This window comes from Octopus sinensis, unplaced genomic scaffold (genome assembly GCF_006345805.1).
Source record: "Octopus sinensis unplaced genomic scaffold, ASM634580v1 Contig12758_ERROPOS6398+, whole genome shotgun sequence".
NCBI classification, from domain to species: Eukaryota; Metazoa; Mollusca; class Cephalopoda; order Octopoda; family Octopodidae; genus Octopus; species Octopus sinensis.
The window spans coordinates 39,131-61,444 of record NW_021832721.1 but is presented as its reverse complement, the minus strand read 5'-3'; the positions used below and the strand labels follow the sequence as shown (position 1 = coordinate 61,444).

The following is a 22,314-nucleotide window of genomic DNA, read 5'->3' as shown; positions in this document are numbered from 1 at the left end:
TAGGCATTATATTTTCCGTTACAGACATTTGTATCAAAATCAAATCACTGAATTAGCAGTTGGATCTTTTCAAAATCTTCCCAGTTTAGAGAATCTGTAAGTTTAATTAGTTTTTTATTCTCTTTTATTGACAATATAATTCTAAACATTTAGTATCCTTCCATGCTTTCTTTTTTCTCTCACTCTCCTTAACTCATTTTATACGCTATATATACTCAGTCACTTTGTGAATGCTTGAGAAGGTGTTGTTTAGGTGCGTGTGTGTGAGGGTGTGTGAGAGTGTGTGAATATCAGTGTTTGTGTTTATGTATGAGTTTCAGATAATTAATGCGTATAATTTTGTGCATTATTGCGCATGTGTCAGTCTGTGACGTTCGTTATGAATGAACATACTCGAGTAACTGACTTGATTTCTTTATTATTTATTTTGTATATTATTTTTTATGTTTACTTCTCGATCAACGCTGATTAACTTTCATGGTTCTCCGTTCTAATTAATTATTGCGAATTACATTATTCATGTTGAAATTTTGCCATGTTCCTAAGGTATGTTTCGATGTTATTAAAAAATCGAAAAAGGCCTTAGGAATGAGAACCCAGGTTGGAAATTTCCCCAAGGCACTTGATGAAGGCTGGAAGGGATATCAGCCGTAAGGTTGTGTTACCAAAAAACAAGATGAGGACAAATATCCGTCAAATGTAAATAATGTAAATAACGTACATATTTCCTCGTCTTTTAAATATAGAACTGTATTATCTAATCGGTACGGAGCCGATATTAGACTTCAGTGGAAACATAGGGAAACCGCATCAAAAAACTGGCTCGTCTTTCAAACCATCTGCGTTTCCTGTGTAGATGTAGAGACTCAAAGCTAATACCACCTGGCTTCAATATAATGACTCCAGTGGATTTATTTAAAGCTAGAAGCGTAGCGGAAAGGGCAGAACATAACCTCATCCGTCAGACTATCGATTACCCGTTGGAAAAACCATCAACTAAATAACGAAATCAAAGATAGGTTGTCTTTATTTCTTAGGAATATAACCTGAGATGATGATAGAAAAAGAATCCAACAACATCTAGAAAATAATTTCAAATGGTGACCACACGCCAGATTAAGAAGTTTATGAAACTCAAAGCTCAAGCAGTACTAAACGAAGGTCTCAACTTTACGACAACCATCATGCGCAGTCCATACTTGGACACAATAGCCCCTATTGAAGAGATAGACACAAGGATGCCAAAAGCTGAGGGGGATGAACTAAGGTGGAAAGTTAGACAGGTACTAGAATAAGCGAAACTTCCCAATCCAAACATCTCTAAGGAAGAAAAGTTCGCTCTCAAAAGACTACAGAGTGAGAATTCCATCATAATACTTCCAGCGGACAAGGGAAAGGCTACAGTGGTGACGAACAAGTCTGACCACTCAAATTGGCAAGCCTTATAAGTGATTGCAGCTACAGCAAGGGAAAGAAAGACCCAACTCTGAAAATAAAGAGGAAGTTGTCACATTTGTTGATCAAGAACAAGGATCACTTTGCAGTAATGAAGTACAGACAGCTGACCCAATACTACAGTAAACTAACACACATGCACATCCTCCCTACACGTTCAGCATGTCATCCACTGAGCCGCTCCCTTATAATCAGTTCATTCGCAGGAAAGTCAACATCGTACGTGAAGAATTCCACCCTCTTCACAGAAATCATCAAGGACACCCCCATTGAATCCAACCAGATGGTGAATCTAGATGTGATATGTTTGTTCACTCCTGAAGCACCATCGGTGATTCAAAGAAAACTAGTGACAGAAACACATAAAAAAAAACGGACTAGTATACCAATAAGAAACCTGATCGAAATGTTGACCTTCTGTGTAGAATCTACTTACTTCAGTATGAACACTGATATATATCGACAAGGAAAGGGTTTAGCTATGGGTTCGCCAATATCACAGATAATAGCCAACATATACATGGAATACTTTGAGAATTTGGCTTTAGGATGAACACCACTAAAACTCACCCTATGGCTGCCATATGTTGATGAAACCCTTATATTCTGGCCTTACCACGAAGATGTCCATGTACTGATAGACCATGGGAACTCAATAAAGCCGTCCATACAGTCCACAATGAAAATAAGACAATCAGCTAGCATTCCTATACGTGTTAATAACAAGCACAAAGTATGGATTCAGGACATCCTTGTACCGCAAGCCGACATTCACTGTACGATAACTCAACTTCAATTACCACGATCCATACAGTGTAAAGAGAGGGGTTGCCCAGTGCCTGAAACATCGAGCAAAGAATATAAGCAGTGATCGTGATACACACCACGAAGAAATGATCAAGCTCAACAACGATCTGTTAAGCAACGACTACCCCCAAAACATACTATCCACTCCTATTATGAAGAAAGAAGAGGATAGACCAATAAATTGCCCACAGTCTGCCTACATTATTCGAAAGATCTCACCGAAAAGATACAAAAGATATGCGGCTCATACGACATCAGGACAGTATTCAAGAGTAATACAACACTTTGCAAATATCCCCTTCGAGTAAAACCACCAATAGAAGAGAATATGACCAAATACAGCGTGTACTCCATCCCATGCAGCTGTGGTAGGTTATACAAGGAGAAACATGCCTCCCCCTGATAATAAGGGTAGATGAACATCGCAAAGGTGTGACATGAGGAGATATTGATAAATCGGGTATAGCAGATCATGTATGGAACAATGGGGAACACCCCCTCCCTGTGGGATGAAGTTAAAATAATAGACAGAGAACACCACTGGAGTATACGAAAACTAAAAGAAGCGGCACATGTGCTAGGATGCAACAACATCCTAAGCAAACCGAGTGCAGATATGAGTAGCAGCATATGGATAGGAAAGAAAAATATTAGATTTCTAAGCCCTAAAATTCACTCCATAATTGCCCACGGGCATATGGCGTAGTGGTTAAAAGCGCGGCGTGCTAACCCCAGTAATTGTAGTCAAAAATATCTTAGAAAAGAGAACCCAGGTTCGAAATTTCCTCAAGACACCTAGGGAAGGCTGGAGGGTATATCAGCCGAAACGTTGTGTTAAGAACAAACAAGATGAAGACAAATAACCGTTAAATGTAAATAATGGACATAATTTCACATCTCTTAAATATAGAACAGTATCTTAAACTCTGTTTAGCGCTGAGTTATCGGTCTAAGGTTATCTAATGTGTCCTCCTTGTTTTCGTCTTTCTCTATCATCTTCCCCGGTTCACAGAACTGGGAATACGCCGGTTCTATTTCCAGTTATAGCAGGGCATTTCGGGTAGATCGGAGAACAAACCCGGCATGTATATACGTATTCAACACAATCACAACCTGCGTCTCAGATACTGTTGCAATCCCCCACAAACAGTAAAGGCCTAGTTATATATATATAAAGGCTTCCAAACATAAATCCGGCCATTTGGCTCCGGTGTGCGCAAAGACGACCACCACTCTAATTACACTACCTTCACGATTACTCACTCCAGGGCCAACGGCTTATAGTCTGGGTCCCGGAAGATCATCTTTACCTCGGGATCCAGGTCATTCCTGCATATAACTGCCACTCACCTCCCTTTCGCGCCCGAGTAACAGACGAGAATTGGGGCAAGAGCTAAAATGTTGGAAATTCTAATCACATGACAGCAATTACGTAAAATTCTAAAGAACCGAGGTCTTTGGGCAGACGACCCTGCTTTCAGGCCTCAAAAATTTAAATTTCCTACTCTTAATATGGTCATATCCCTAAGCTAAAACGAGTGAGAAAAGTCTAACGTAACTCTCGGTGTCTTGTGTTGGTCAATTTGTTCGACTTCTATAATTGGTGAAGGTTTTGGAGGGAAACTCTTTGAATGTCTCCATCTGGGTTGACGTGTCGGGCCCCAACGTCCTGAGGAAAGCTCATTTGAATTCTTGTGTTGGAATCGAGCGGCATTCGCCCCGGAAACAAATCTTTTCTTACGTTAAAGGTTTCAAATCTCACCCCCACTGTTTCAACTTCAGCGCTTTGTGATACGAGGTCCGTTAGTTTCCTATTGACTCTTCTGATAAGTACGAATTTGAGTATTTGTAGTTGATGTGGTTGTATTTGTTTGCCTGAGATTGGTGGTGGTTGTAAATTTGTTGTTGTTGTTCCGGTCTTCTTGTGTTTTCTGCGACTGTGATGTCTGCAGTTTCAGATATTTTTGTGTTTGTTCTTGTGTCTGTTTAGATTGTTTGTGTTTGGGGGATTCTGGTGATAGTGGTGGTGTTGGTTGTGTTGGTGTTGCTGCTATTTTTGAGGTGTTTGCGCGGGTGGTGTCTGTATTTTTTATTGTGGGTGTTGTTATGCTCTGAGGAGGTTTTATTTTGTGCTTCCTTTGGGTTTTGGCATTTGCTTTTCCTTTATCTTCACTATAACAAGATGAGGAATCAGTGGCTGTAAATGTGTTTTGGCTGTAACTGTGACTGTGTCTGTCTCTATGTTTATATTCTTATTAATGTATGTATTTATTGGTGTGTGGTGTGAGTGAGACCTTTCCTCGTTTCTCACTATGGTGGTTAATGTATTTGGTGGTGTTTCATTTGTTGCTGGTGATTTTTCCGGTGCTGCTGTTTATTGGTTGTGGTCCGCATCCTGGCGTAGATAGCAGTGGAAGCTTTCCATCCCTTGGACTTTTTATCAGTTGAGGGTAGAAGACTTGCAAATGTGAAAGTTCTCCACAAATGGAACAATGCGTCCTTTCTCCCTCAGACATCATATGCAATACCTATTTCTTTACAACCCACAAGGGGCTAAACACAGAGAGGACAAACAAGGGCAGACACACAGATTAAGTCGATTATATCGATCCCAGTGCGTAACTGGTACTTATTTAATCGACCCCGAAAGGATGAAAGGCAAAGTCAACCTCGGCGGAATTTGAACTCAGAACGTAACGGCAGACGAAATACGGCTACGCATTTCGCCCGGCGTGCTAACGTTTCTGCCAGCCCGCCGGCCTGTTTTGGAGACTGATCGGGTTCGTGATTCTTTTGAAGTTTTCGGGCTTGATCTGGAGAAGTATCTCCATATCCACTCCGAGCCTGTCCTCCCTAACAATTTTTGTCCCCTCTGTCGGGACGGTATCTCATCCTTGCTCGATTACGCATCCCAGAAGCCACCACAAGTCAAGACCTGCTGGAATCCTGGGAAAGCGGAAACACGCTACTTTTTGCCCTTATGAGATGGATAAATAATGACTTTGCTGATTTTGCAAGGAGACATTGAGAGCTTAATAGCGAGGAATTCTGACTTCGGAAGCCCCTAAGTGGTGCCGTATTGTCTGTCTCTCACTATATATTCAGTATCTCCTCTCAGTACAGCTTCAATATATGCCTGTGCTATTATTGCTTGTTATTTTGTATCTGCTGAGATGTATCTGAAATGAACCGTTTTTATCTCCATTGCTACAGTTGCCTGTTCTCGTATGGGTAAGTTGGCCCACTTTGCTCAGACACGATGAGCTTCTAGGCTTGAGCAAACTCTTCCACTTTCTGTGAGAGATCTATGCTGTAACGTTGTTTTGTCTTGGTATAAAAGATGGACTACAGCAAATATTCTGCTCAATACCACAGATTTGCTTGTCAGTTGTTTGACCTTAACTAGTCGACCATGTCCCTTAGTGGCTGACGATATGTGCATCTCTGATCACGAGCAGAAGTTGTGGGGGAGCATCATAGCCATGTGTTGAAAAGAATTCTTGGAGGTTTGGATATGTCATCATTGGAAACATGGATGCTTCGTTCAACATCCTTCAACAATTCTTATTCAGGGACCTTTTGAGCGGGATGGGTTACTTGACCAGAAGAAAATTCTAACTGGGCCCCACCAGCAATGTCATGCACTGTTTATCATGATATGAGATCACCATGTCGCGCACATATGGTTGTGATGCATGTGCCTGGTGTACCCTTATCAGACGGGTTGTCATGATGGGTATACTGGGCTTCATATATTTTACCCCAGTGTCACTTTGATGACATACACTGCTCTCTCACTCGATAATAATAATGATAATAAAAAAAAAAATAATAATAATAATAATGATAATGATGATGATGATGATGATGATGATGATGATGATGATGATTATGATGATAATAATGGTATAAAAGATGGGCTACAGCAAATATTCTGCTCAATACCACAGATTTGCTTGTCAGTTGTTTGACCTTAACCAGTTGAGCATGTCCCTTAGTGGCTGACGATATGTGCATCTCTGATCACGAGCAGAAGTAGTGGGGGAGCATCATAGCCATGTGTTGAGAGGGATTCTTTGGGGTTTGAATAATTCACCTCTGGAAACATGGGTGGTTCTTTCAACATCCTTAAACAACCCTTATTCAGGGACTTTTTGAGCGGGATGGGCTACTCAACCTCAAGAAAATTCTAACTGGGCCCCACCTGCAAGGTCATGAGTTGTTTATCTTGATATGAGATCACCATGTCGCGCACATATGGTTGTGATGCATGTGCCTGGTGTACCTTTATCAGACGGGTAGTCATGATGAGTATATTGGGCTTCGTATATTTTACCCCAGGGTCACATTGATGGCATGAACTGCTCTTTCACTCAATAATAATAATACAGCATTTGCTGTATAGATACAGCAAGAAAACATGACAATCGATCACAAATTTGCGAACGATTCAGTCAGTTAAGAATTCGATAGTTCGGGAAATGTATGAATGAATGCGAATGTGTGTGAGAGCGTGTCAGTGTGTTTAAGACAGTGTTGGTGTGTGTGCGTGTAGTATTGCGCTGTTGTCGTAGTTTTCGTAAAAATCTCCATCCTATCATCACCTCTTTCTCCTTTTTCTTATGCTAATCTATTTCTTTCACAGCATCTACTCTTTTGTTTCTTCATCTCAGACTTTTAATAATTTATCCCTTGTTTCATGCCAGTTCTTTCCAACGTTTTCCACCTCAACTCGTATATTGTTTGTTAATCTTTGAGGAATGTTTTTCATTGTAAAATAAAAATTGTCATCCTTAACTAATTCTTCTTGTAACAATTCTTCTTCTTCTTCTTTTCTCCTCCTCATTCTCCTTCTTCTTCTTCTTATTGTTGTTGTTGTTGTTGTTGTTGTTCTTCTTCTTCTTCTTCTTCTTCTTCTTCTTCTTCTGCTCCGCCTCCTTTTTCTTCTTCGTCTTCTTCTTCTTCTTCTTCTTCTTCTTCTTCTTCTTCTTCTTCTCCCGTCTTCTTCTTCTTCTTCTCCTCCTCCTTCCTCCCCTCCTCCTCTCCCTCCTCCTCCTCCTCCTCCTCCTCCTCCTCCTTCTTCTTCTTCTTCTTCTTCTTCTTCTTCTTCTCCTCCTCCTTCTTTTTCTCCCCCTCCCCCTCCTTCATCCCCTCCTCCCCCTCCTTCCTCCCCTCCTCTCCATCCTCCTCCTCCTCCTCCTCCTCCTCCTTCTTCTTCTTCTTCTCCTCCTTCTTTTTCTCCTCCTCCTCCTCTTCCTCCTCCTCTTCCTTCTTCTTCTTCTTCTTCGTTTTTTCTTCTCCTCCTCCTCCTTCTTTTTCTTCTTCTGCTTTTTCTTCTTCGTCTTCTTCTCCTCCTCCTCCTCCTTCTTTTTCTTCTTTTTTTGTTTCCTACATACACAATCGTCAATGAAATCATTATCATCACAACAAAGTCTGCGAATCTCCATCATTTTCACAACGATCAAAATTAACAGCATCACCCCATCATCAGCGTCATACCATCATCAGCCTCATATCATCATCATCAACACTCCCACAATTATTTCCTCTCCACTTCCACATCATCATACTCATCACTGCCCTCATCCCACCCAACGATATCTACAACATCATCATCAAGTTCATCATGATGATAATCTACCTTTCATACCTTCCATCATCCATTTGTTTAGTCACAAATTTCTCCCATAAATGTTTTTAACTCAATTCTGTGTTCCAGGTATTTGGTGTATAATGCGATCTCAGAAATCAAAGCAGGAACCTTCCGAAATCTTCCCACTTTAACCTATCTGTAAGTTGAATCAGCCTACGTTTATAGTATTTCGCTGACGATGTCTTTCTGCATCTGTAATGACTTTCTATAGTTCCAACTTATATTTTGTGAATGTATGTGAATGTGAGTGTGGGCCCATTTCTGCGATGTGAGATATATGAGAGCGTGATACTTGAGGGGAAACATTCAGTATATGCATGTGTAAGTCTCTATGTGTGGATGCGAGTGTATATGTGTATATTACATAGGGTGTTTAAATGTAGATCGACTAAATAACATCCTCGAATAACCCTTGTATATATCTCACATCGCAGAAATGGGCCCACACTCACATTCACATACATTCACATACATTCACATACATTCACATACATTCACATACATTCTTCTACTTCGTATTCTTCATTTACTCTTCTGCTTCTTCATCCAGTTTTTCTACTTTTCTCATTCTTCTTGTTGTTGTTGCTCTTCTTTTTTTGCCTTCTTTTATTTCTTCCTGTACCATTTAATTCCTTCATTTCCAAATTTCTTCCTCCCAGACCTTGTAATCATTTGCTTCTTCTTATTGATTTTCCTTTCTTTTTCCCATTTTCTTTTCTCTTTCCTTCTACTCCAACCCCACCTGCTCTTCTACAACTTCTACGTCCCCTATTTATTCTCCTCCTCTTACTTCACTTTCTTCTTCCAAAATATCTCGTCTCTAATTTCTTTCATATCACGTTTCTCTTCAATTCTGCTTGTTCGCTTTCTCTTCAAGAATCAGTCTCTTACACATAATATTTAATTCAATTTATTTTGACAGGCATTTGGGTAATAATAATCTCCAGGAAATCCAAGCAGAAACATTCCGGAATCTTTCCAGTTTAACAAAACTGTAGGTTGAATATTTCATTTTTATATTACTTCATTGGCGATATATTGCTAATTATATAACGAGTTCCCATCCTTCATTTTAATTTCCTTCACTCGCCTTTAACTATTCTAACATTTTCTGTCCAAAGAGTGTGTTACTGAGAGTGTGATAATTGAGGGAAATCCCGCATCGCATGCATGTATATATGTGTGTGTGTGTTATATATTATATATATATATATATATATATATATATATGTGTGTGTGTGTATATATATATATATATATATATGAATGTATGTATGTATGTATGTATATGTATATATACATATATAAATTAGAAAAAACACCTTTTATCAATTCAATAATGAAAAATTAAATTACACCATCTATAAAATTACATATTATAGAAAAATTAAAAATAAGATATATTTTTTTATCTTATCTTATTTAAAATTTTTCTATAATATGTAATTATCTAGATGGTGTAATTTAATTTTTCATTATTGAATTGATAAAAGGTGTTTTTTCGCTAATTTATATATATCTATATTATATTTTGTGAAATTTGATTCAGTATTTCTAAATTGAATTTTTCCCTGTAAGTTGGGAATAATATTCCCTCAAATTATCATTATATGTATATATATATTTTTATATGTATATATATATATATATATATATATATATATATGTGTGTGTGTGTGTGTGTGTGTATGTTTGTGTAAAGGGGTATCTCTCTGTTTGTGTATGAATGTAATTATGTGAGTGTTTCAACATGTGTGTGTAATGCGGACGGTGTATCATATATCATGTTTACCTCTCGATCACCGCTTATTACTCTTCCCCTCCAACTCCACCGCCTTCTCCTCCTTCTACAGAAACAATGCAATAGCTGGAAAAAACAGCAGGTTATACTACTACTACTACTACTACTACTACTACTACTCATTAAACTACGCAGAAGCGGCAGCAGCAGCAGTAGTAGTAGTAGTAGCAGCAGTAGTAGCAGTAGCAGCAGCAACTGTAGTAGTTGCCCATACATACACAATGCGCGCTTACGCGAATACTATGAACATTTTTACTCCCTTACTTTTACTCCCTCTCCTCACTTAGCGGTCGCTCAAATAGCCCTTCTGTCTTTATAACGGTCAATCACACAGTAATTTCCCTTTGTTTAACGGTCATTATCATAGCGTTTTTCCGATGGCCAGATAACTGAAGTGATGGCGGCGTGGGTTTCCGCTCCGGCATCTGATTTGTGGAGTTTTATCATGGCTGCCGAATAATTATCACATATTACATTTACAGATAAATGCCTCTATTTACATAATATCGAGGTCTCTTTCATTCTTTTGTTGTCTTACCATTTCTTTCAATATATATATATAATATATTCATATACATATATATATATATATATATATATATATATATATATAATATATATATATATTATATATATATATATATATATATATATATATATATATATATATATATATATATATATATATATATATATATCATGTGATCACGTGACCGACCGGGCTATCAGATGTTGCTATACATCGCTGGTCACAATGCGCTTGGCATTGTTTTAGCCTTCAAATGACGCCACAATATATATTATATTTTGTGAACTTTGATTTAGTATTTCTAAGTTGAATTTTCCCCTGTAAGTTAGGAATAATATTCCCTCAAATTATTATTATTATTATTATTATTATTATATTATTATTATTATTATTATTATATATATATATATATATATATATATATATTTGTTTGTTTATTCATATACATATATATGTATATATATGTGTGTGTATACACATATATATATATATGCATATATATGTATATTTATTATTGTGTGTGTGTATAAATATCAACGATAATTATCACAAAGGACTCTACTTTCCAATTGTATATTTAGTACTCCTTCTTCTACTTCTTCTTCTCTTTCTTCTTTCCTTTCCTCTCGCTCCTATTTATTTTCCTTTTATTTTCATCCATTTCACATTTTTTCACTTCTTAAAATTATTCTATGCATTTTACTTCTGCTTCATTATCGTCATCCTCTTCTTCGTTTTCTACTCATCCTTCTGATTTTTAGCTTATTTTAGATTTCCTCCCACATCATCGTATTTTACATTTCGTATTTCCGGTTTTCCCACACCTGTTAATCATTTGCTTCTTGTTATTGTTCTTGTTCTTATCCTGTCGTTTTGTTTTCCTCAGCCTTCTCTTTGTTTCTCTTCTGCTTCAACCCCACCTGCCCTCCTCTTCTACCACTTTTCTGTTTTCTTTTTTTCTCCCCCACCCCTCTCATCACGTTTCTCCTGAATTTTGCTTGTTCTTATTTCCATAAAGAATCAGTCCCTTCTACAGAATATTTAACTCAATTATTTTTGACAGGAATTTGGCTGGTAATAATCTCAAAGGAATCCCAGTAGAAACATTCCGAAATCTTTCCAGTTTAACAGAACTGTAAGTTGAATAATTTTTTTTTTTTATATTACTTCATTGACGATACACAGAACCGCAAAAGAAACGCAATGTTTTCAAATGTCATTCTTATATGGTAAATTCTGAAAATTTATTTCGGGGATGTAAGTGTAAATATTCCAAGATATGCTGGTTTAAGGCTGAAAACCTAATTGCAGGTAACCTTTCAACTTTCCCTGAAACAAGAAGCCAAAATGCAGTCAAAATGCCATGGGTGGCAATCGCATGCAATTGTCATGGAAACCGTGGCAACCATGTCAGAATCAGGTCTTTGACGGATGAAGATGATGAGCGTACGATGAACGAACCCGAGGAGATGTGTAAGGTTTATCACGAGCATTTCACCCAGCTGTTCGGGAGGGGCGGTGGGCCGGAGTGCAGGAAGGATCTCACAGACTTCCTCAACGGCATGCCGCGTTTTACGTATCTCGACTTTCTCCTTCTGCTCCATTTCTCCTCGTCTGCTTTTTGATGCTATTGTTGTTGTTTCTCCATTACTTGATCTTCTGAACCAGTCCCCCTCGATTCTTCTCTGTCTCCCTTCTCTTCTTTTCCTCTCCCACACTCTTCAAAATGTTCTCGGGGCTCTTTTTCTCTTTATTCATTCCGTTGTCTCAAAGTTCACATAACTTTTCTACCGCTGTTTTATATTTTCAATTCTTCATAATCAGTCTGGTCATATTCATCATCACCATCATCAATCATTATCAACCTCACAAATATTTGCACCATCCACAGTATACTCATCACTCTGTTCATCATCACCTTTAACAGAAACATCACCAACACCACATTCATCATCAAAATCATCGTCATCAACAACATAATTATCCTCATCAACATCATTATCACAAACATCATCATCACCATCATCAGCAACGGTAATCTTATCTTCATCAACACTACCAACGTCCGCCTGTCCTTATATTCATCAGAACCAACTCCACCACCTTCATCTTCTTCCTTCTACTCATCCTCGTCGTTGTTATTTTTTACTTGTTTCAGTCATTTGCCTGTGGTCATGCTGGAGCACAGCATTTAGTCGAGAAAATCGAACCCAGGACTTATTCTTTGTAAGCCTAGTACTTATTCTATCGGTCTCCGCTAAGTTACGGAGATGTAAACACACCAGCATCAATTGTCAAGCGATGTTGGAGGGACAAACACAACACACAAACATACACAGACACACACACACACACACACACACACACACACACACACACACACACACACACATATATATATATATATATATATATATATATATATATATATCTATATATATACATATATATATATTGAAATAAAAACTTACTTGGAGAATAAGAAAATAACGAGTGGCGTTCAATCATATAAGAACAATTTGGTAAATAAAACATATGCATACATACATATATGTACATACCAACATCTATATGTATATATATATATATATATATATATATATATGAGTGCAGGTGCATGTTTATATACATTTAGATGTTGGTATGTACATATATGTTATGTACGAAATGCTTAGCCGTATTTCGTCTGCGTTACGTTGTGAGTTCAAATTCCGCCGAGCTCGACTTTGTCTTTCATTCTTTCGGGGTCGATAAATTAAGTACCAGTTACGCACTGGGGTCGATGTAATCGACTTAATCCCTATGTCTGTCCTTGTTTGTCCCCTCTGTGTTTAGCCCCTTGTGGGTAATAAAGAAATAGGTATGTACATATATGTATGTATGTATGCATATGTTTTATTAAGTTATTATATATATATATATATATATATATTCACGGCGGGCTTCTTTCAGTTTCCGTCTACCAAATCTACTCACAAGGCTTTGGTCGGCCCGAGGCTATAGTAGAGACACTTGCCCAAGGTGCCACGCAGTGGGACTGAACCCGGAACCATATGGTTCGCAAACAAGCTACTTATCACACAGCCACTCCTACGCTATCATCACTATTCTCTACTTTCTATTTCTTCCGCCAAGTATTCGTTTAACCATAATATTTTATATTATACAACTCTTCTATTCTTTCTCCTATCAACAAACATTTTTATTTTACAGATATTTGGACAATAATGATATCGAAAATATTGATGTAAGGGTCTTCCAAGACCTGACCAGTTTGAAGAAACTGTAAGTTGGCTTTTGTTGATAATCTTTCATTGAAAATGTGCGACTAAATTTTTAAAATCATTCCATTCTTTCTCACATCACGTCCTTGTCCCCCTCCCTACATTCTCACTCTTTTTCGATACTAATGTCCGATTGTTTGTGAGTGTCTGTAGATACTGTGTGGAACTGAAAATATGCTGCCATGTATAACATTTTGAGTTCCAATCAAACCTGATAGTTCTCCTAATCCACTCCAGCTCTTCTTTAACTACTACTACTACTATTACAACAACAACAACAACTACTACTACTACTACTACTACTACTACTACTACTACTACTACTACTACTACTACTACTACTACTACTACTACTACTACTACTACTACTAATAATAATAATAATAATAATAATAATAATAATAATAATAATGTGGAACCTGAAGACTAAACAATACCTGTTGTCATAGGTGCCCTGGGAATGATAGCAAAAGGGGCTGATTGCTACCTAACTCAGATACCAGAAAACCCAAAAATGGCAGAAATTCAAAAGATAGTGCTCATGGGAACTGCCCATATCCTATGCAAAATACTTTCTATGTAATCTCAAGTTTTAAAACAAACATAATTTTCTTATGGTTTCTTAAACATTCTCTAGAACAACACTATGTACAAAACCAAATATATGGCACCCTAGGCATAACACCAAATTGAACTTCCAACTTGCTGTCTCTTGAGGTCTTTGGGTGAGACTTGGAGTCAAATTGTACAAATGTAAAGAAAAAGTCAAACATAAAATAATAATAATAATAATAATAATAATAATAATAATAATAATAAATAATAATAATATATTTTAAAAAAGGATTGACGTAACTCTTCACAAAGGTAAACAGTCAAGACGAAGAGTGCGATTCGATTGTAAGATATTTTATTGACTGTTTACCTTGTGAAGAGTTACGTCAATCCTTTTTTAAATATATAAAAATCAAGTAGTTTGAGATGATTGATTCTATGGTACACTGAATAAGAATTGGAACAGAGAGAAATTCTGGAAGTCACGAAGCAGCCGGGTGTCTAAGGAAAATCGTAATGTAAATTACAGCTTTTGCGTTTTATTCCTTCTCACGGTTGGCTTGTCGACTTCTTATTTTGAACTTGACAAAGACAGACATACTGTTGAAATATCGTTCAATAAAATAACTTATAATCGAATCGCACACTTCGTCTTAATAATAATAATATAATAATAATAATAATAATAATAATATAATAATAATAATAATAATAACAAAAATGGACTTGAGAGGGGTCATGAATTCTGAACAAGAACAGCCAACGAGGGAGAAGAAACCTTACTCCGCTTGGAATTACATGGTCAGTTCCATCGTGAAACAAACAAATTAAAAGACCAGGAAGCATTATGTAGGTAGCTCAACAAGTGTGACCTACAAAGGAAGACTGAAAGCCTAATCATCGCGGCCCAGCACCAGGCATTGAATACCAAATCAGTGAAAAAGAATATACAGCACACAAGTGCATCGGACCCCTGCAGAATGTGTGGGAAGGGGGTCGAAGGTGTGCTTGTGAAAGTTTTCCACAGAAAAAGTAGACGCGACAAAGTAGCCCAAATCCCTCCACTGGCTACTATGCCGTAAGTATGGATATTGTGGTTACGGGTGTTTGGTAACAATGTACACAGGAAATGGTAATGGGCGAAAAGGAGAAGGCAAAAATCCTCCGGGACTTTGATTTCCAGACAGAAAAGTTTATAACACCGAAGGCTGGATATAGTAACCATTAGGATTGACAAACAAGAGTGTTTAATAATCGACATAGCAGCGCCAGGAGATTAACATATACTCTTTTACTCTTTTACTTGTTTCAATCATTTGACTGCGGCTATGCTGGAGCACCGCCTCTAATCGAGCAACTCGACCCCGGACTTATTCTTTTGTAAGCCCAGTACTTATCCTATCGGTCTCTTTTGCCGAACCGCTAAGTAACGGGAACATAAACACACCAGCATCGGTTGTCAAGCAATGCTAAGGGGGGACAAATACAGACACACAAACACACACACGCATATATATACACATATATACGACGGGCTTCTTTTCAGTTTCCGTCTACCAAATCCACTCACAAGGCTATGGTCGGCCCGAGGCTACAGCAGAAGACACTTGCCCAAGGTGCCACGCAGTGGGACTGAACCCGAAACCATGTGGTTGGTAAACAAGCTACTTACCACACAGCCACTCCTGCATCTATGCATCATGAAAGAAAGAGAAAAGGTTGATAAATATGGAGACCTGACAAATGAAATCGCTAAAATATGGTAGCTACGAGAGTTGAACATAAAGGTTATCCCTATTGTCATCGGGGCATTGGGTTCAGTACCACCCGATCTGAAAACTTTAGAGATACCCTACAATCTAGATGTATTGCAAATGTCGGCATTACTTTGAACTGCAGCCATATTGCGTAATGTTCTGTCTGTCTGGGGTCCTTGTTGTGACTTGACAAACAGTAGAAACACCCGCTAGACACAATATCTTCAATCAACAGCCCTACCATATTTTACACTGTGTGACGTCTATACTACTACTACTACTACTACTACTACTACTAGTTCTACTGCTGCTACTACTACTACTACTACTACTACTACTACTAGTTCTACTGCTGCTACTACTACTACTACTACTACTACTACTACTACTACTACTACTACTAGTTCTACTGCTGCTACTACTACTACTACTACTACTACTAGTTCTACTGCTGCTACTACTACTACTACTACTACTACTAGTTCTACTGCTGCTACTACTACTACTACTACTACTACTACTACTACTACTACTACTAGTTCTACTGCTGCTACTACTACTACTACTACTACTACTACTAGTTCTACTGCTACTACTACTACTACTACTACTACTACTACTACTACTACTACTACTAATAATAATAATAATAATAATAACATGCCTTTGACGTTATACACACTTCTCTCTCTTCGTTGTCATGTATAAACAAGGTGTGTTTGTTTTCATTTTTACTTTTTCAGCGTTTTTCTCTAATGCAAGTTGTTTTTCTTTTAATTTTTTTTTTCATCTTTCTTCTTCATCTTCTTGTATTTCTTCTCCTCCGTTTTGCTCTCCTTCCGCTTTTTCTTCTTCGACTCCCTTTTCTTCATGTTTTTCCTGTGCCTTTCAATTTCTTCTTTCCATAATTCCTTCATATTTTCTTCTTTCTCTTTCATTCGCTACATTCTCTCTTCTTCTAAACATTTAATATAAGTCACCACCATATCTGCCGTAATAATTATCGACGTCTTCATCCATTTCCTCATCACCGTCATCATTCTCATTTCCTCTGTCGTCGTTCTCAATCATAAACGTCATCAAGTTTCGCAACGTCGCCTACATTAACATTCATAACCACAAAATACCACCCACGGATGCGGAACCTTCAACACTATCATCATGGTCACCAGCAGTTACATCCCCACCAACATCATCATAATCATTATCATATTCAGTATCAGCAGAGACATGCTAACCCTTGTCATTATCAAAATAATCAACATTCACATCACCCTCATCATTAGCATTATAACAAGGTTCAGTGCTTGGGCCCTTATTGTTCTTAGTCTTCATCAATGACTTGCCTGACGACCTCACGCAACACACCCTTCTATTAACCGACGATGTCAAACTGGTCGCTCCTTGCGGTGATATAGAGGATCTTCGTCGATGCCTCCACCAAGTTTGGAGATGGTCTAACGAATGGGACCTGTGTCTGAACGTGTCAAAGTGCTGTCATCTGCCTGTTGGTTCTCCTCCTGCAACTCAACTGCTGGAGAGGACCGACCAGGTAAAGGACCTGGGTATCTTGGTGGATTCCTCCTTTTCGCCTTCGGCTCAGTGCGTCCATGCTGCCAACAAAGCACGCGGAGTTCTGTTCTTGATTCGACGGTCATTCGGAATGCTCACAGCAGCCATATTCCTACCGCTCTATGTCACGCTGGTGAGACCCATATTGGAGTACGGGATTCAAGCCTCTTCTTATCTCTTCAAAGACATACATCATCTCGAAAGAGTCCAGAAGCTGGCTACCCGTTCTTGGTCTCAAGAATTTGTCTTATGAAGAAAGGCCGAAGACGCTCGACCTTTCTTCTCTAGGAAAACGACGACGCCGTGGTGATCTCATTCTTGCTCACAACATCATAAGCGGAAAGTGTAACCTCTCGAAAGAGCTGTTCTTCACTCTTGCTCCAGAGCGTCGGCTGCGGGGTCACTCCGAAAAGCTCTATCTACGATGATTTCATCTCAATCGAAGGAGAGGGGGCTTTCTCCTTCCGGGTTGCGGATCAGTGGAATAAACTGCCGGACGAGATGGTGAAGATGCCGACGACCGCTCGGTTCAAAGACTCCCTTGACCACAAGTGGCCTGAACTCCTTACATGAACACCACCCTGTACATAACTCCATGTCCCCCTACATGGCCTTGCTTTTTGCTTTTTGAGCCAAAAATTAATTAACTAACATCTTTTTTCATTTACGCTACCACCATATAGTTTTGTCCAATGACCCCTCCTCATATTCATTACTACCAAAACCACAATGTCCGTTACCAAGTCTACCACAACCATTATCCTCTTCCTCCTTTCCTCCCTCCTCTTATTCATCATCATCATCAACACCATCATCGTTGCCATCATCTTCATAGAAATATTCATCATCGTGATCTACTTTCCATCCCTTTCAACCGCAAATATGTTCTATACAATTTACCATTTCCTCAATTTCATGTTTCAGATTTATGAGATATAATAACCTAAAGGAAATCAAAGTCGGCATCTTCCAGAATCTGTCCGTTTTATCAACTCTGTAAGTTGAATCAGTTTTTATTTTAATATTTCATTGACAAAATGCGGTGAGCTGGCAGAAAATTAAGCACGTCGGGCGAAATGCTTAGCAGCATTACGTCTGTCACTACGTTCTGGGGTTCAAATTCCGCCTAGGCCGACTTTGCCTTCATCCTTTCGGGGTCGATTAATAAAAGTACCAGTTACGCACTGGGGTCGATATAATCGACTTAGCCCGTTTGTCTGTCCTTGTTTGTCCCTTCTGGTTTGGTCCCTTGTGGATAGTAAAGAAATAAGTATTACAGCTGTATTTAGTTCTGAGTTCAAATTCCGCCGTCGTCGACTTTGCCTTTCATCTTTCTGGGGCCAATAAATTAAGTACCAGTTGCGTACTGGGGTCGATCTAATTCACTGGTGCTCTCCCAAAAATTTTGGGCCTTGAGCCTAGAGTAGAAAAGAATATTTCATTGAAGATATCTTTCTAAATGTGTAATATCCTCCCATCTTTCATTTTAAACTGCCTCACCCGTCTCTCCAAACAAGAGTTTTACTGTTTGTAAATCTGTGTGAGTGAGTGTGTGCCCATTTCTATGACATGGCAAATATGAGAGTATGATAGTTCAGTGGAACAATTTGGTGCATGCATGTGTATACCTCTGATTATCTGACAACCTTTGTCTAAAAGTTATTTTTATTGTTTGTGAATGTGACTGAGGGTCCACTCTTCTGATTCGGAATATGGGTGTGTGAGAATTAGGAGGAAAAATATGGCAAACTTGTGTATGTATATATATACATATTATATATATATATATGGTGATTTTTTTCCCTCTGTTTTCCCTTCTCTGAATATTTCCTTCTCCTATGTTTCCGACGAAGAGCTCTGCTCGAAACGTTAGACCCTCCTTCTTCCCTTCCTTCCTGAGCGTCCAATAATACTATATTTGTTCCACGTCCTCGCGTTGTTGTGTTTTCTCTTTGTGTTTTCATGTTTGGATTAACTTTATATATATATATATATGTGTTGTCTGCTTGTGCATCGATGTATTGTGCATGCCAAGGTACCAAAATATGTGTAATTCGGTCTGTATATCATGCATGGTGTTTCCATTTGCACCACCACTGATTACCATTCTGGACCTTTCTTTTCTACTATTTCTTCTTCTTCTTCTCTTCTTCTTCTTCTTCTTCTTCTTCTTCTTCTTCTTCTTCTTCTTCTTCTTCTTCTTCTTCTTCTTCTCCTCCTCCTCCTTATTTTTCATCTTTTTCTTCTTCTTCTTCTTCTTCTTCTTCTTCTTCTTCTCCTCCCCCTCCCCCTCCTTCTTCTTCTCCCCCTCCCCTCCTTCTTCTTCTTCTTCTTCTTCTTCTTCTTCTCCTTCTTCTTCTTCCTCAAGTAACGTCTCCTCCAACATCATCATAATCATTACCATATTCAGCATCTGCATCGATATGCTAACTCTCGTCAAGATCAACATAATCAACATTCACATCACCCTCTCTTCATTAGCATCATAACATCTTCATCATCAACACTGCCACCATATACTCTTGTTCAATGGCTCCTCCTCATATTCATTACTACCAAAACCACAACGTCCACTATCGACACTATTACCTATTTCTTTACTACCCACAAAGGGCTAAACACAGAAGGGACATACAAGGACAGACAAACGGATTAAGTCGATTACATCGACCCCAGTGCGTAACTGGTACTTATTTAATCAACTCCAAAAGGATGAAAGGCAAAGTCGACCTCGGCGGAATTCGAACTCAGATCGTAGCGGCAGACGAAATGCCTATTTCTTTACTGCCCACAAGGGGCTAAACACAGATGGGACAAGCAAGGACAGACAAACGGATTTAGTCGATCATATCGACCCCAGTGTGTAACTGGTACTTATATTGATTGACCCTGAAATGATGAAAGGCAAAGTCGACCTCGGCGGAATTCGAACTCTGATCGTAGCGGCAGACGAAATACCTATTTCTTTACTGCCCACAAGGGGCTAAACACAGAGTGGACAAACAAGGACAGACAAACGGATTAAGTCGATTATATCGACCCCAGTGTGTAACTGGTACTTTTATTAATTGACCCCGAAATGATGAAAGGCAAAGTCGACCTCGGCGGAATTTGAACTCAGAACATAACGGCAGACAAAATACGGCTACAAATTTTGTCCAGCGTGCTAACGGTTCTGCCAGCTCGCCGCCTTATTCTATTACCGACTCTATTACTACAACCATTAATATCCTTCTTTCCCTCTTCCCCTCCTCCTCCTCATCATCATCGTCATCATCATTATCATCAACATCATCACTGACTCCATCATCGTCATAGAATTATTCATCATCGTGATCTACTTTCCATCGCTTTCGTCATCCAATTGTTTAGCAAGACTCCTCTTACAAATATGTTCTATACAATTTCTTATTTTCTCAATTTTATGTTCCAGATACTTGAGTTATAATGATATCAAAGAAATCAAAATAGGCACCTTCGAAAATCTGTCCAGTTTAAGATATCTGTAAGTTGAATCAATATTCTTTAATATGTCATTCATGATCTTTATATATATAAAACTGAGAATGTGTGTCTGTCTGTCTGCTTGTCTGTGTGTTTCCCTAAAACTTGAGAACTACACAACCAATTTCATTCAAATTTTACACATGCCTTACTTATGGTCCGGCGTGTGTCATCGGCAAAAAAAATGTTCAACTTCTTGTCTAGAGCGAGCCCATAGCAATATCATATCTTCTCCACTATTTCAGTATTACGTGTTAAAAGTGAAACAAAAACGTTTCTCTATTTTATGTAAAATACTTTCACTTTAACTATAAAAACAATAATAAAAATTGAATTATATGTAGTAAGTAATAATTTAAATCAAACTAAAGTAATATAACAAAAGTAAAAATAGCAAGTGGTATAAAATTGCATCAATGATTTGAACTTGAATAAGTGGTTTCACATGAATGGGAATAAATTAAAAATAAAATTAGCGTGCAGAAATGGAATAGTCCAGATGGATAATAAAAAATTAAATTAAAGAAAAGACTATCGTCTATAAAGTATACAATGTAGAGAAAAAAGGTCGCGTTTTTTTGCGCTCTGTAAAATTCGGTTAAAAAAGAAAAACAACAAAAAGTGAATTGTGGTTGCGGAATTGGAACGTCGGTTGGTGCGGTTTCGCGTCGCACTGGTTCTGTGCGTCGCACGTTTTCTGTTCGGGAGGCCGTTTTTCGGTCTGAGGCGACTATGAGCCGCCTCTACCAAACGGATGAGATGGAAGGGAGAAATTTCTCTGAAAATTCGTCGACATCTGAGGAGGAGTTGGCGGTGAAAAAATGGAAAGCACCTATGCAGGTATAACGAAGAAGTCAACAGAAAAGAGATAGACCTGGCTAAGTTGACGGACTTCCAGGAGTTCATGAAGGAGGAGGAGAACGGAGGTTGAGCTGTTGCCTCTAGCAGGGCGCGGAGACTGGTTCCATCGTAGAACCATTAAATATAAAGTATTTATGAATGGAGGTAGAAAAATGGAAGTGATTAACATGGAAGCAATTGAAGAGGCTTTCAAACGGACAGGAGAAGAAATTGTGTACATGACAAAAGGATTAGAATATGGAACCATAACGGTACAATTTAAAAGTGAGAAAGCAGCCAGGAATATAGCAGCCAAGGTGGTGAGTACAGAAAAGTTTACTTGTTCCCCTCGTATTTGAATAGAAGGACCACCAGAATTAGGGTGGAAGGAATACCTCCACACCTAGAGGGCGAATTAATAACGGCTGCGGTTATCAAAGGAAATGAAGATAAAGTGGACATCCTCCACGCCATTATGAAATATGAAGGCGTGAGAGGTGCCACACTAGTAATGAACATCAGACGGAGGCGGAAGTTATAGAAAAGCTTACGGACAG

At 38.5% G+C, this 22,314-nt stretch overlaps 1 protein-coding gene across 1 annotated transcript in view; it reads left to right on the top strand.

Annotated features, from left to right (window-relative positions):
• LOC115229471 (protein artichoke-like) overlaps positions 1-22,314 on the top strand; it is a 105,438-nt gene that overhangs the window by 54,070 nt on the left and 29,054 nt on the right. Inside the window, exons 9-15 of the mRNA XM_036499216.1 lie at positions 25-96; positions 7,982-8,053; positions 8,838-8,909; positions 11,309-11,380; positions 13,459-13,530; positions 18,338-18,409; positions 20,847-20,918. Of these exons, the coding sequence (XP_036355109.1) occupies positions 25-96; positions 7,982-8,053; positions 8,838-8,909; positions 11,309-11,380; positions 13,459-13,530; positions 18,338-18,409; positions 20,847-20,918 (504 nt within the window). The remainder of the gene's footprint in view (positions 1-24; positions 97-7,981; positions 8,054-8,837; positions 8,910-11,308; positions 11,381-13,458; positions 13,531-18,337; positions 18,410-20,846; positions 20,919-22,314) is intronic.